We start from the raw sequence: 15,739 nt of genomic DNA, 5'->3' as shown, positions 1-15,739 counted from the left end.
ACGCCGCCTGGCAATAGCAGGGAGCATGAGATGCTGGTGAACTAGTGATGACCCCATTAAATTTTCTCACTCACCCTGTAAGGGCACTGTAATGGCAGATAAAAGTGTTGTTTGCAAGTCAGAGCTTCACATAGTGTGCTATGGCCAACCGTTGCAGTCAATGTGACATGCGATGTAGGAGCCTCATCCCGCCATTTAAATACGCTGCCAATACCACCTGGGGAATGCCTGTTTTTACAGACGTTTCCTGGGGCGGGCGTTAAGTGAGGCGTTAGGGCAAAATTTTGCATCGGGGGTGGTAGTGGGGTGTTGCACAATGATTGACGTCATGATCTCAGTGAAACTAGAAGGTGGGGTGGTAAGTTTTAGCGCCGCCGCAAACCATGAGCTGAACTTACTGGCTGGGCGGTAATAGCTGGACGCCCGCTATAATGCCTAGAAACACTGTTTACCAGTGCACTAACAGTGGCGCAAGTGAGCTGAAAATCTAGCCCTAGGTATCGGGTGCATGCCCGACTGAATTTAAAAAAAGGTGGACCAGCATATTAACACAATCAGAAACCGGGGAGAGGAGAAAAATATATATATATTCTTTTTAAAAGTCAAACCCAGTGAGGTATCATGAATGTAATGATGTAACCTCAGTTAAGTGATATACAGAACATGAAGACATTAAAGAAACAATAGGTGTGTAAATAGCCAAGGAGGTTTTGGGGCCAGTACTCTGAATCTGTTCTAGAGTATAAAGACGACAAATTCTAAACATGGAGCTCTGGAATCAAAATAAGGTGTTAACTAGTATTGGAGTTCCACATCATAAATGGAATACAAGTGATATCCCATTTACACACTTACCTGGTGTGAAAATAGTGTATTGATGGGGCAGTATATATCTGTGAGCATTAAGGAGGAGAGAGGTGACCTTTTGTTGTAGTAAGTATCACAATTACCATGACAACGTTGATGCTGCTGGGATACCAGTACTGTTTTTATGCTGTTTGAATGCCTACTCCAAGCAGAAACTATGATGAAAGCTGGGGACACAGAGAGGTTTCTACATTGGATCCATCTTTGTATCTTTTAACCAGTTTTATTACACAGAAAAAGGAAAGGTTCTGGAATCTAGTTTTCAATGCACCTACAATATAACAACTGCAAATTGTTAATGTGCGGTATAAACCAGAACAAAGGGGGAACTAGCATGCCTTGCTTAATATGTGCCCTGTTTACCCTGAAATTGTTTGCAGGGTATTTGAAATCCGTCTTATGTTCCAAAATATGCCACAAAATACATTGTGGACATGCACAATTATTTGTGTCGATTTGAGATGATGTCATTACCCGTACATATGCTTGCGTACTGTAATTTTGAGTGCATGTGGACGTCTTAATGACCGCCTTTTATAAATATAGGAGTGGAACCAGAATCATCCTGGATTCTGTATAACCAGAATACATTTTATTTAGGTTTATGCTGCTAGCACGATACTAGCATTGTAAAGGTATTATAATGCTGGTTGTACAAACAGAGTGTGAACTGAGGAGATACATGTGTGCAGTTTTTGTAGATGTTGGATTGTACATGGAGCTTTTCTTGAGTTGTAGCTGTTCTTAAGGCACCTTTACCTTGAGGGAGTGCTGATAACATCAAAATACAAAGCTGATCTCCAGAGTTATAACAACAGTAGTCCCAAATGTTCATGATTCTTGCACTGTGGTAGTGAATTGGATGCCTCCTGTTCTGGTCTACAAAATGGTGTTAGATGCATGTGCCTTACTGCTCAACTGCTCATGATCCTATTTTTCACCATGATGCAAGTACACAGCTCCGCAGAACTGGCACTGGGTTAATACCTTAGCTTGTCGTGCAGGTTCCCAACCCGCACACTCCCATTTTAAGAAATGTTAATAAGATTTTAGAGGCTGACTAACTTTATGTGCTATTAGGAGGAATTTATGCTTATTTAACACATTTTCTACTCCCAATTGTCAGTGACCTGGGGAATCACATCTCTGAGATCCGCTGGGTGGGCAAGAGGCCATGAAAATGCCTGAAGCACTTCAGCTTTCAAATCAGATGGATGGAATCGGCTGCCCAAAATTTAGACTACTGCTGCCCACTAGATCCAAGTGATCATGCCAGGCACATGGACTCCCAGCAAAATTCTTGGCTTGGATTAGAGACTAGCTCCTCCCTATCGACCCCTACCTCCTGCACAGCTTATCATTCATAGACTCCCAGAGGAGGCTAACAGAGATGTAGCAAAGTTGGTACTCTCTGTCTGGAGGGAGGATTTTACTGAAAAATCCTGGGTCCATCAACCGTCTCCGCAAGGAAAGATCCCGCCCCACAGCAAACAGGCTAATGGAACTCTCACTATTGGCTGTAAGAGGCAGCCTCACTCCCGCCTTTGCGTCAAAGTGCAGCAAATCCACAACAAACATGTGGCTTAAATACACATGGAACATATCCCAGTTTAAACAAATTACGTTCAGCCTTTGCCTGCAACCGGAGAAATTTCAAGTAGTCATTAGCCATCCTTGGAGGCTCAATCAGTGCTAACTAACCCCTCTCCCCTTACCAGTGCAGTAACCTGCCCATTGAGGGAAGAACAGTGCCATTCAGTCCAGCTATTAGTATATGGTATCTTGCCCTCCTCTGTTCCCAAGTTCAACTGAACCCCAGAGACCAAGAACCAGAGAATTGCCTCAAATTCTAAACTAGCATTGATTACAGTGCAACCGTAGTCATGTCAACTAGGAACAGGAATAGGCCATTCAGCCCCTTCAGCATGTTCCATCATTCTGATCTGCATCTTAACTCCATCCACTTGCCTTGACTCCATATCCTTTATACCCAATTTAGTCAAGAGGCTTCATAAAATATATTTTGAATGTAAACTTCTGAAGTTTGTTTTTTAAAAATTAACAATTTTTCTGTTAGATGGAGGTCTTACCTACTTGTGCAATTTGCCTGCAGCGAGAGTGGCACACACAGGTCATTTGAGCTTCAATCTCCTGGTACCTGATCAATAACGTAAAGGTGCCTTTGAAGACTAATTTGACCTCAGATGAGCAATTAACATATCAGTAATTACAAAAACAAGATTCGGACAACTAATTAGAAAAACTAATCAAAATTGAATTATGTACTGTGTAAAGGCCCTCAAAAATGTATTTAAGTATACAGGTTCACACACTATAACCCTCTAGAAGCTAGTTGCTCACGATAACATTCTACATTAACTATTAGTTGTAGCTCCTGCCTTAATACACATTGAATTGTGATAAGTTTTTCTCCATCTCTGACTCATCTTCAGACTGATTTTAGACAACTCATATGCTAATTGCTGTGGGTTGTCATACTAATATGGAACCGTATAAAATGCCTAATTTATATTTTTTGGTCTCGAGCACTCTGGTATAATTAATTTTTCACAAGTCATTCATTAATTGAGATATGGTATCAAACATTTTCTCTATAAGCCAAAGATACGATTCCCAAAGATTGTCTTGCAGAATCAGGAATCTGTGGCACAGCACATTGGTGCTCCAAAGTGCTAGAGTAACAGGACCCAGATTTATGTCTGTGGTTCCTCACATCGTGAGTTCTGATAACATGTTGGGAGGGGCTGAAATTGATATAAAGCCCCAAGTGTTTACCCAAATGAGGAGAAAGGAAAATTCATATGGCCCGGTAACATTATGCTTTTATATTTTTTTATATAGGTGCAGTTGATGGGAAACCTGGTTCTCGCGCTGCCACCTACAATTACTATGAGAAACTTGCCAATTTCCCCTTATTCTAATGATAGCGGATGCACACTTCTTTGTGGTACTTGGGAGTTGCTGTTGAATTCTATGGCTGTGCTTATTCTCAGCACTTGATTATAGGAGAGAGCAAGGCTGATATTGCATTGCTTTCCCAAAACCGGTGCTGAAATATGAAAACATTGGTACATATCTCATAATAGCTGGCTAAAGTGTAGTATTGTGGAAGCATCGAAAGGGGTTGGGTTTTCTGCACCAATCCACTGAGCAGGTGTATGATGTGTGATATGGGGAGAACTCTGAGGGGGAAGGAGAAAACAATAGAAATAACTTACAAAATAACGAAAAAGTTACTTCTGAAAATTTGTTGTTTTTGGTTTGCGGTCTTAAAAGTGGAATAGACACTTAGTTTTGCTGGAACTTTATAGCTGGATTTTGTCGTGTGAATGAAGTGCATCTTTTGTCTTTAGAGTGCTTTTCTGCTGATGCCTGTAGCAGTTGAGTAAGTGGTAGAGAGAAGTGATGCACTCAGCACCATTGAGATAATGGAAGAAATAAATTACACACAGCGATAACTTACAGCACTGTATGTGCTTCCTGTAAAAGATCAGTACATTTGGTTCCATGGAAACCAGAGCCCAACATTAACGGTGAAATCTATTGTGGCATCTTAATTTAGTTGAACAGTGTAGTTGCATTTCTTCCCCTCCCACCTAGTTTTTTTTTTCTAAATGCATACAAGTGTATAGTATTTAGGGTTTTCCTTCCCTTCACCCTATAATCTTCAAGCTTTTAAAACCCAAACTTGATATTACCTCATCACTACTTTCTGATTTACCTTATCTTTTCTTCCATTCTATTCATTCTTGGTCTCACACTGTGGATCCTGGTTTTTCAATTTCTGACAAACATACATGCATCTTAGCTACTGAAATTGATGGCATCCAAAACTATGGATTAGATTGATGGCACAGTGGATTCGAATACTTTCCTTTACCTCTGGTTTGACCTAGCTCTACCTGGGCTGGACCGGAACCAATGTCCTAGAGAGAGTGTTTGCTAGTGCTTTTGGGAGGAGTTAAACTAATATGGCAGGGGGATGGGAACCTATCCAGGGAGACAGAGGGAAGTAGAATGGGGGTAGAAGCAAAAGATAGAAAGAAGAAAAGTAAAACTGGAGGGCAGAGAAACCTAAAGCAAAAAGGGCCACATTACAGCAAAATTCTAAGGGGGCAAAGTGTGTTAGAAAGACAAGTCTGAAGGCTCTGTGCCTCAGTGCGAGGAGTATTCGGAATAAGGTGGACAAATTAACTGCGCAGATAGCAGTTAACGGGTATGATGAAATTGGCATCACGGAGACATGGCCCCAGGTTGACCAAGGCTGGGAACTCAACATCCAGGGGTATTCAACATTTAGGAAGGATAGACAGAAAGGAAAAGGAGGCGGGGTGACATTGTTGGTTAAAGAGGAAATTAATGCAATAGTAAGAAAGAACATTAGCTTGGATGATGTGGAATCAGTATGGGTGGAGCTACGGAATACCAAAGGGCAGAAAACGCTAGTGGGAGTTGTGTACAGACCACCAAACAGTAGTAGTGAGGTTGGGGACAGCATCAAACAAGAAATTAGGGATGCATGCAATAAAGGTACAGCAGTTATCATGGGTGACTTTAATCTACATATTGATTGGGCTAACCAAACTGGTAGCAATGCGGTGGAGGAGGATTTCCTGGAGTGTATTAGGGATGGTTTTCTAGACCAATATGTCGAGGAACCAACCAGAGAGCTGGCCACCCTAGACTGGGTAATGTGTAATGAGAAAGGACTAATTAGCAATCTTGTTGTGCGAGGCCCCTTGGGGAAGAGTGACCATAACATGGTAGAATTCTTTATTAAGATGGAGAGTGACACATTTAATTCAGAAACTAGGGTCCTGAACTTAAGGAAAGGTAACTTTGGTGGTTTGAGGTGTGAATTGGCTAGAATAAACTGGCAAATGATACTTAAAGGGTTGACAGTGGATAGGCAATGGCAAACATTTAAAGACCACATGGATGAACTTCAACAATTGTACATCCTTGTCTGGAGTAAAAATAAAATGGGAAAGGTGGCTCAACCGTGGCTAACAAAGGAAATTAAGGATAGTATTAAATCCAAGGAAGAGGCATATAAATTGGTCAGAAAAAGCAGCAAACCTGAGGACTGGGAGCAATGTAGAATTCAGCAGAGGAGGACAAAGGGTTTAATTAAGAGGGGGAAAATAGAGTACGAGAAAAAGCTTGCCGGGAACATAAAAACTGACTGCAAAAGCTTCTATAGATATGTGAAGAAAAAAAGATTTGTGAAGACAAACGTAGGTCCCTTGCAGTTGGATTCAGGTGAATTTATAATGGGGAACAAAGAAATGGCAGACCAATTGAACAAATACTTTGGTTCTGTCTTCACGAACGAAGACACAAATAACCTTCTGCAAGTACTAGGGGACCGAGGGTCTAGTGAGAAGGAGGAACTGAAGGATATCCTTATTCGGCGGGAAATTGTGTTGAGGAAATTGATGGGATTGAAGGCCGATAAATCCCAGGGGCCTGATAGTCTGCATCCCAGAGTACTTAAGGAAGTAGCTCTAGAAATAGTGGATGCATTGGTGATCATTTTCCAACAGTCTTATCGACTCTGGATCAGTTCTTATGGACTGGAGGGTAGCTAATGTAACACCACTTTTTAAAAAGGTGGGGAGAGAGAAAGTGGGTAATTATAGACCGGTTAGCCTGACATCAGTAGTGGGGAAAATGTTGGAATCAATTATTAAGGATGAAATAGCAGCGCATTTGGAAAGCAGTGACAGGATCGGTCCAAGTCAGCATGGATTTATGAAGGGGAAATCATGCTTGACAAATCTTCTGAAATTTTTTAAGGATGTAACTAGTAAAGTGGACAATGGAGAAAAGGCTTTTGACAAGGTCCCACACAAGAGATTGGTGTGCAAAATCAAAGCACATGGTATTGGGGGTAATGTACTGATGTGGATAGAGAACTGGTTGGCAGACAGGAAGCAGAGAGTCGGGATAAACGGGTCCTTTTTAGAATGGCAGGCAGTGACTAGTGGAGTGCTGCAGGGCTCAGTGCTGGGACTCCAGCTCTTTACAATATACATCAATGATTTAGATGAAGGAATTGAGTGTAATATCTCCAAGTTTGCAGATGACACTATACTGGGTGGTGGTGTGAGCTGTGAGGGGGACGCTAAGAGGCTGCAGGATGACTTGGACAGGTTAGGTGAGTGGGCAAATGCATGGCAGATGCAGTATAATGTAGATAAATGTGAGGTTATCTACTTTGGGGGCAAAAGCACGAAGACAGAATATTATTTGAATGACGGCAGATTAGGAAAAGGGGAGGTGCAACGAGATCTGGGTGTCATGGTTCATCAGTCATTGAAAGGTACAGCAGGCAGTGAAGAAGGCAAATGGTATGTTGGCCTTCATAGCTAGGGGATTTGAGTATAGGAGCAGGGAGGTCTTACTGCAGTTGTACAGGGCCTTGGTGAGGCCTCACCTGGAATATTGTGTTCAGTTTTGGTCTCCTAATCTGAGGAAGGACGTTCTTGCTATTGAGGGAGTGCAGCAAAGCTTCACCAGACTGATTCCCGGGATGGCTGGACTGACATATGAGGAGAGACTGGATCAAACTGCACCATTATACATTGAAGTTTAGAAGGATGAGAGGGGATCTCATAGAAACATATAAGATTCTGACGGGACGGGACAGGTTAGATGTGGGTAGAATGTTCCCGATGTTGGGGAAGTCCAGAACCAGGGGACACAGTCTTAGGATAAGGGGTAGGCCATTTAGGACTGAGATGAGGGGAAACTTCTTCACTGAGAGTTGTTAACCTGTGGAATTCCATGCCGCAAAGAGTTGTTGATGCCAGTTCATTGGATATATTCAAGAGGGAGTTAGATATGGCCCTTACAGCTAAGGGGATTAAGGGGTATGGAGAGAAAGCAGGAAAGGGGTACTGAGGGAATGGTCAACCATGATCTTATTGAGTGGCGGTGCAGGCTCGAAGGGTCGAATGGCCTACTCCTGCACCTATTTTCTATGTTTCTATGAGATTGAAGACTTGCTCTGAGTAGCCTTAATTGCCATTGGCTGTGGCTCTACAGCACAAAAGGAACAATAAATTGACAAATGTTGTCGTCTCAACAGGATACCAGTTAAAGAAAATGGAAATATTCACACTGGTGCAGTGGGATGTTTTTCTGAGGTTGCAGCAAGGGAACATTTTGGAGATAAGTAGAACTCTAGCTGGCAGTGCTGTACTTGACCTGGAATAGGTTGTTGCTGACACTAATTCAAAAAAAAGTTGAAAAATGTTCCATTCCCCAGCACATCAGTCAGCTCAAACAACCCCCAAAAGGTATAAAATTAAATACATTTACATGGATTTTAATATATGCTTGATGACCCATGGGCTAGTTTGCATCTGGAATCCACACAATGATGTACAAAATAAAATGGCTCCATACGCTGGCCTTGAAGTTGCTGCTTTTAATACTAGCCTTGGTTTGCAATTGCATTTGTGCTTCTCCCAGATGATATCCTGCAGATCAGAATGGATTAATAGAAGTACCAAAAAAGGGTGATTGAAGTTGTGTGCCACAATTGCTGATGCAGTTACTTAGACCTGATAAACATGGTGTCCAATTTCTGAATAGATCTGAATTGACCCAATTCAGATACCACATCCCTACACAGCAGCCTATTAATGTCACAGCAGTTTTCTCGCAAGCAATTTACTCTCCATATGAATGTATTTGTTTTCATTTTCTCATCCAGCAACTGTGAAAGAGAGAAATCCTCACAAAGGAGTTCTAGTCATCTTGTTTTCCTGTGAAAAATGCTACCCTTTGCCAAGAGAAATGAACCTAATTTATAGAAATCTCCAGGAAATGTTTCTTGCTGTTCAGAAGTTGTTGCTGCGAATCTGAATAAAATTTGAATGAGGAGGTATACTTGAAATATAGAGCATTATGACCATTCTGTGCAAGAATTCATTGTTTACAACAGATGGGCTACATCATACTCTGCTTCCACCCCATCAGTTGAGAATTGACGGTTCTTAAAGCAAAATGGCAATAATAATTTATCTCATCTATAATATAGCATATTTGGGAAGACGCTCCTAACATCTCTCTCAGATGCGAGGAGTATGCTTAGCATGTGATATTGTCCCTCACTCGCTGCTGTTGTAACCTACCTTGTCTCTGTTTTATCAGTACGCCTATGATCAATGCTCTCTGAACTTTCCTCGCTGGTTCTTCCTAAGTTGCCGATATACCATCCTAAAATAACAACTTGCAATTGGATAGCACCTTAAACATAGATAACATCCCAAGCACTTTACAGAGGGGTGTGGGGAGGAAGCGAGAACAGATAAAATTAAAGGAACTGATGCCAAGCCATAGGATGGGAGAGGTAGCCAAAAGCATGGTTGAAAAAAATCAGTTTTGAGAAGGTTTTTCATGAAGGAGAGAGAAGTGAAGAGGCATGAGTGAGGGGTTATGGTAGGGAGTTCCAGAGAAGTAGGGTCGAGGCAGCTGAAGGTGCCACCATCAATGGCTGGGTTAACAGAAGGCAGTGTATAAAAGACCAGCCAACGGGCTGAAGGTTGTGGCACAATTTTCTCCTCTCTATCGTCATTGTATTGAGATTCTATGAAATTATATCCCAGCAAGAGGCACTGACTATAAGGAGAGGATGGGTCAGAAAAAGGTTAGGAACATCTTTAGCTATGCTCGAAAGATAATCATTTAAGAGATACTGGAACTTCTTTTCCCCACATTTCAAATCTAGTATAAAACTAAGATTTGGCTTTGAGTACCAAGAACTGTCAACAAAGACAAGTTTTAAAAGAATAGCAACCTGTGAATGATGTGACCTATTTCATAGTCTGCAATGTCTAGGAAATTGAATAGGGATGGAGTTCTCTGATATACCCGTGATTAATGAGGCTGTAGTTTAAGCATCATGCAGAACTGAAGATGACTCCATCTCTTCACCAGCTTTGGTTTCTTGAGTTTTATAATGTATAAAATCCATGCATTTTATTGTCTTTTTATTTTTTCGGGGAGGCAGGTAGTATTTTTCCATATTCTGACACTGGCAAATTTTAAGTATCTCCTATAATTTTGCAGTTTCATGCAAGTTGAATAGTTTGTGATTTTTTTTCTGTCAGTTTCTAGCTAATCTGTGCACAGGAATAACTCATGGTTCTTCACACTTGTACCATTATATTGTTGTACCTTTCATCTTTAGAACGACATACACAGATGATCATTTTTTTCTTTGTTGTCGGTCCTTGATTCAGACCACAGTCAAGAAATAATCTTTGCTTTCTAATTGCAGCTTCTAGGTGAGCAATGACGTAACTTGACTTTTCCCTTTCCATCAGGAAGGGCGTGTTTTCCACTTGACAGATGCCCTAACCCATTTTATTTTAAAAATCCAATGCCTACCCATTGGTGTATAAGATTGGTACACCAACCAGCTGTGGCATCAGGACACATGCATTGCTCTTGGGGAAGGGAACAGGAAACGAGTGCCAGGATAAACTGGGAGTGAGGAGGAGTGTGCTAGTGTAATGTGAAAGAGAGCGAGAAGACCTGGGAGGGACTGTGAACTGGGGGAAAGAAAATAATGCCAGCATAAACTGAGAGAACAGGGAAAGAACAATGATCGCTTGAGTTGAGGAAGGAGAAGAGTGCCAGCATAACTGGGGGAAATTAGAAGAGTACGACCTTGAATGGACAGGGGAGCAATGTATCAGCTTGAATGGAAGGGCATGAATGGCGGGCTGGAGGGAGGGAGAAGGGTGCCAGCATGAATGACGGGCGGGAGAAGAGTGACAGCTTGAACTGGGAGCAAGTGTGAAGAGTTCCCCTGTGTCATTGTAATAGTCACATAAACAATTTTAACAGAGTTTATATGGAAGTTGATTTGTAACCAATACTCAACAGTAGCCATAATTTCTGCTGAGGAAATTAGTAATTGTCTCAAATATTGCCACAAACATCTGCTATGCAAGTGACAGGTGTTGTGCAAACCTGCAGCTGAAGAAAAGACAAGGGTGTACCTCATTACACTTTCAGTGGCTTAAATTCAGAGCTATTTTTGAGTTGTCAGCTTTTTGAGGCTGTGTCAGCTTTGATGGTGCTGTTGGCCAGCTTTGGCAAATTGCACTGCACCACCTGGAAGTTATTTCTACAAAAAGAAAAATTGTAAAGGGCACTGTACTGCATTGTACAATGTATTGAGTCTATACTAAATAGTGGAAATGTGGATTCCTGGTAAGGGACATTCCTGTAATAGCCATGTTCCTTAGAATCTCCTTCCTATTTAGGAGTTTTTAGTTTTAGTATTATGATAAGTGTATATCTGAGAGCTACTAGTTTTCACTTTTTAAATGTCTGTTGACAAAGAAAGTATCAGAATTTACTTCTGGGAGGAGATTGCAAAACTGTAATTCAGGAATTCTGCTAATATCCTAGTTTGTGAACATTAGCAGAGACATGTGATTGAACTACAGCCATTATATCATTCCCAGGATTTTCTTTTACATAAAATATTGGTTAGTTATTCATTCTTTCCTTGGTGTTTTGCAGCAATGTTGAGCCCAATTGCTAGATAGAGGTGGCAAAGTGTCGTTGAAATATAATATAAATGCTGATTTGTGGCATTCCCAACCTCTCAACCCAGTCTATGTCTTCTTCTGCCCTGAAAGTGATTTTCATTGTGTATCTCTACAGGTCTTTTGAGATTCATTGGTTTGATTCTGAGTAATTTGCACATTTTATTTGCATGAAAAACTATCATGCCTTTCATTTGTCAATTCATGGAACAGGCTGTCTTTCATTTACACACATCAGACAAATCCTATGAAGTGATTTGACAACTAAGCATTTAAGGTTGTCCCTTCACATCTTTAGTTCGAAGTCTCAGTAAAAGCTGGTAATGCTCTGCCAGCCAGAAGTGTGATGAGTTTTGTAAGTTGTCTGTTAGGTAAAAAAAAATCCATGCAGAATGCTAATAGACAAACCTTAACACTCTACAGTCACTGGCAAACACGATCATTGCCTGGAACTTTAACCTATGTATGCAGAAGTCTAAGCACATGCTTAATGATTGCTTAATTAAAAACAGAAAATGCTGGAAATACTCAGCAGGTCAGGCAGCACCTGTGCACAGAGAAACCGAGTTGAAGTTTCAGGTCGATGACCTTTCGTCAGACCTCAATGATTGCTTGTTGAACAATCCACATTTGCACTATTTAATATCGATCCGGTATGTTGCTGGGACACTCATTGTGCAATAGAAATGTATTTACCCATTGCTTTCCACATTCTAATCCTCCAAGCCTTTAGGTGCTCCCAACAACCACCAGCAACAAAGTTATAAGCAGTCAGTCCTTGTTGCACTTGTACCCTAATATATTAAAAAGTAACACGTTGTAAACATGGACGTTTACAGATTTTTGATGATAAAACACCAAGATTGACTTTTAAAGATCAAAATAAATGTCCTAGATATATACAAGTTGTAATGGCAGTCATACTAAAAGGAGTCACTCGCCAATGCCTTTTGTTGAGATAGTCACAGTGTGACTTTAACTTTAGAAATTGTATTGGAAAAAGCTAGTGTGCTGGTTAAACCCAATTCTTTCAACAGGCCGTAGATGCCTTGCATTGACTACAACTCTCCCCAACTAATATGACAATGTGAAGAAGTGAATCGCCAGATTAAAATTCCAATAAAAGTTTGAACTTTCTCTTCTCTGATCAAAGGAAGAGTTAGTGGAGTTGAGAAATTACAATTACTCCTCCATTCAAACAGCAAAATGAGATTACACCCAATGATCAAAAGGTTAAATGCAATTTGTTGAAGAGCCCTTGTGTGTTGGACAGTTATCTATCTTGACAGTTATTCATTATAAATTTTCATCATCAAGCAACAAGCATTGGAACAAAGATACTATTACAATAGACATTACGAGCATGCACCAACAATCAAAACATGTACCTTTTTTAAAAAAAAAGGAAAAGACACTCAATTCAAGGTTACAATTTGAGCGAGAAAAAAACACTGAGCAATATTCAGTCTACAGTTTGGTAAACTTGCCTCAATGGTTACATGTGCAGTAATACCCTCGGCTGTGGGCTTTATAACAACTGTTTGCCATTTCAGCAATTTTCTGGGCATTTGTTTACTGCTATAGTCCTCAACTCCAAACAATAGACAGAACTTCATATTTGCAATGTCTGTCAGTGATCACCTGAAATGTGCTTCAGCAAATTGATTGTGCTTGGCAGTGTGATGTACAGTTAGAATACTGGAGGGACAAACCTGATGGGCTGTGCCTTTTTCTTATTCCTGTCCTTTTTTCTGTTACTTTTTTTTCTAATGAAGATTTGTTGACCTTGTTCATCAGAGCTGTTGAGGTTAAACTTCAGTATCCCCTAAGAGTATTTTACTGTGTGCTGTAAAATTTATTTTAATTTGTATAATTTGAATTGGATTTTTCCACCTTCCTCTGACCTGTGTATAACTTTGGCCAGTTCTGACTTCTGGTTTTCTTTTCAGTTGGAGAAGAAGCAGGTGACTCCTCCATTTAAACCACAGATCACCGATGACTACGGTTTGGAAAACTTCGACACTCAGTTTACAAGTGAACCTGTGCAGCTCACACCGGATGATGAGTGAGTATATACATCTGTATATTTGGGAGATTTTTAAAACCTGGTCATTACTCATTGCCTTTTGGGAACCTTAGAATTATGCATGTATTTTACTAAAAGGTTGTATGTCACCGTACCATGAGCCAAAGCAAACAATTTTAATTCATAGAGTTTGCTGAAAAAATAAATCTGGTTATTTATTTGGTAGAATATATAAATACTAAAGGTGTTAGATGTGAGTTTTTTTTAAATACCATTGATAAAAGGGCTTTAGCTCAGCTATATACTTATATCTGCTTATTTTCCACAGTTCATTTGCATAAGAGTGTGTGTGACATGCTTCTTGGAACCTATTCATAATAATTTGCTTTCAACTTCTTTACTGCACATGTCACTTAATATTTCTCCTCCTTGGAGAGATCAGCAGTTTAGGTAAATTAAGTATTACATCTTCCTTAACATTGCTCACAAACCAAATTTAAAATTGTTATCTTCAATGCACATCAGTAGTTGACACCTGTGAGATCTTCATGGGGTTTATTTTAATAAATGTAGTCCCAGGGCTCTTTAGCCTCGGGGAACTCAGACACGACAATACAGTTTCATCAGTAATTATATTTTAAAATCTCATTGGGGTAGAAATTGCGGTTGGAGGCTTTCGACCTGCAAAAAATCTGAATTTACCTGGTGGTCCAGGAGATTCATAGATTCGCGGAGAGGCCCACATATCCAGGAATGCTCACGTGGGCTTGCCCAACCAATAAAAGAAGAGAATCCACATTTATACCTATGGGGAGTTCCATTTGTACGGAACTCCCCATATGTATGAATGGGAATCACATTAAAAAATACACGAACACATGAAATAAATAAATTTTTAAAATTACATTGTTAAAATGAATTGAAATGCCATTTCACTAAATATTTTAAACAAAAATTTAATTTTTCCAAAAAATAATTATGTTTTAACGCGCTAAAAATAAACTTACCTTATCAGGGTTTTTAATTTATAAATGAGTGATAGAATTTAATTTTTCTACTTTTTAAAGCTTCAAGGGCATTCGCTGGGCAGATTGGGCAAACAATCTGGTTGTGGATACCCTTTTCTTTCAGATTCATACAATCTAGCAAGAGGCGCGTGCGCACCTCGTACACGCCCATAGAGGCCGCAAATTCAGCCCCATTAAACTACAGACACACTGAGCTCAATAATAGTTATTTGAGCCTGTAACAGCTTGTTCAAGTTTAATATCTTTCTTCCTGAAATCTGTTAATTTCAAATACTATTGTAGCAGCTGAAATAAATGTGATTGTTGCCTCGCCCATCACCATTGATTTCAACCTCTGTAACTTTATTAGTCAACGGGCCTGTCAATGAAACAGATAGAACCAGTCAGACAGTTCAGGCATTGGTTGGCCCTCTGCCACATCTCTCTTCATATTGTTTGATAGGCCCGTCAGTGAAGTGTTGAACTAGTGAGAAAGCTGAGACATGACACTACACTGAACCAAACCAATTAGAAAGCTGAGACATGATGCTACATCAACCAAATGAATCAGAAAGCTGAGACTTGACGCTGTGTCTTACTACAGCTATACAGAGTATTGGTGAGGCCACACCTGGATTACTGCGTGCAGTTTTGGTTTCCATATTTCCGAACGGATATACTTGCTTTGGAGGCAGTTCAGAGAAGGTTCACTAGGTTGATTCCGATGAGGGGTTGACTTATGAGGAGAGGTTGAGTAGGCTGGGCCTCTACTCATTGGAATTCAGAAGAATGAGAGGTGATCTTATTGAAACGTATAAGAATATGAGGGGGCTTGACAAGGTGGATGCAGAGAGGATATTTCCACTGATGGGGGAGACTAGAACTAGAGGGCATGATCTTAGAATAAGGAGCTGCCCATTTAAAACTGAGATGAGGAGAAATTTCTTCTCTCAGACGGTTGTAAATCTGTGGAATTCACTGCCTCAGAGAGCTGTGGAAGCTGGGACATTGAATAAATTTAAGACAGAAATAGACAGTTTCTTAAACGATAAAGGGATAAGGGGTTATAGAGAGCGGGCAGGGAAGTGGAGCTGAGTCCATGATCAGATCAGCCATGATCTTATTGAATGGCGGAGCAGGCTCGAGGGGTGGTATGGCCTATTCCTGCTCCTATTACTTATGTTCTTATGTCTTGGCACCGACATACTGGTGGTACATTTTGATATACATGTATGTTATTGCAC

General features: G+C 40.4%; 1 protein-coding gene across 2 annotated transcripts in view; it reads left to right on the top strand.

The window, feature by feature from the left end:
* Nucleotides 1-15,739, top strand: part of prkcz (protein kinase C, zeta) — a 608,260-nt gene that overhangs the window by 533,371 nt on the left and 59,150 nt on the right. For both annotated transcript variants that reach the window (XM_070860461.1, XM_070860462.1), the window contains one exon: nucleotides 13,412-13,527. In XM_070860461.1, coding sequence (XP_070716562.1) covers nucleotides 13,412-13,527 — 116 coding nt within the window. The remainder of the gene's footprint in view (nucleotides 1-13,411; nucleotides 13,528-15,739) is intronic.

This window comes from Pristiophorus japonicus, chromosome 18, assembly GCF_044704955.1.
Source record: "Pristiophorus japonicus isolate sPriJap1 chromosome 18, sPriJap1.hap1, whole genome shotgun sequence".
NCBI classification, from domain to species: Eukaryota; Metazoa; Chordata; class Chondrichthyes; family Pristiophoridae; genus Pristiophorus; species Pristiophorus japonicus.
This window is presented reverse-complemented; position numbering and strand designations above follow the sequence as displayed.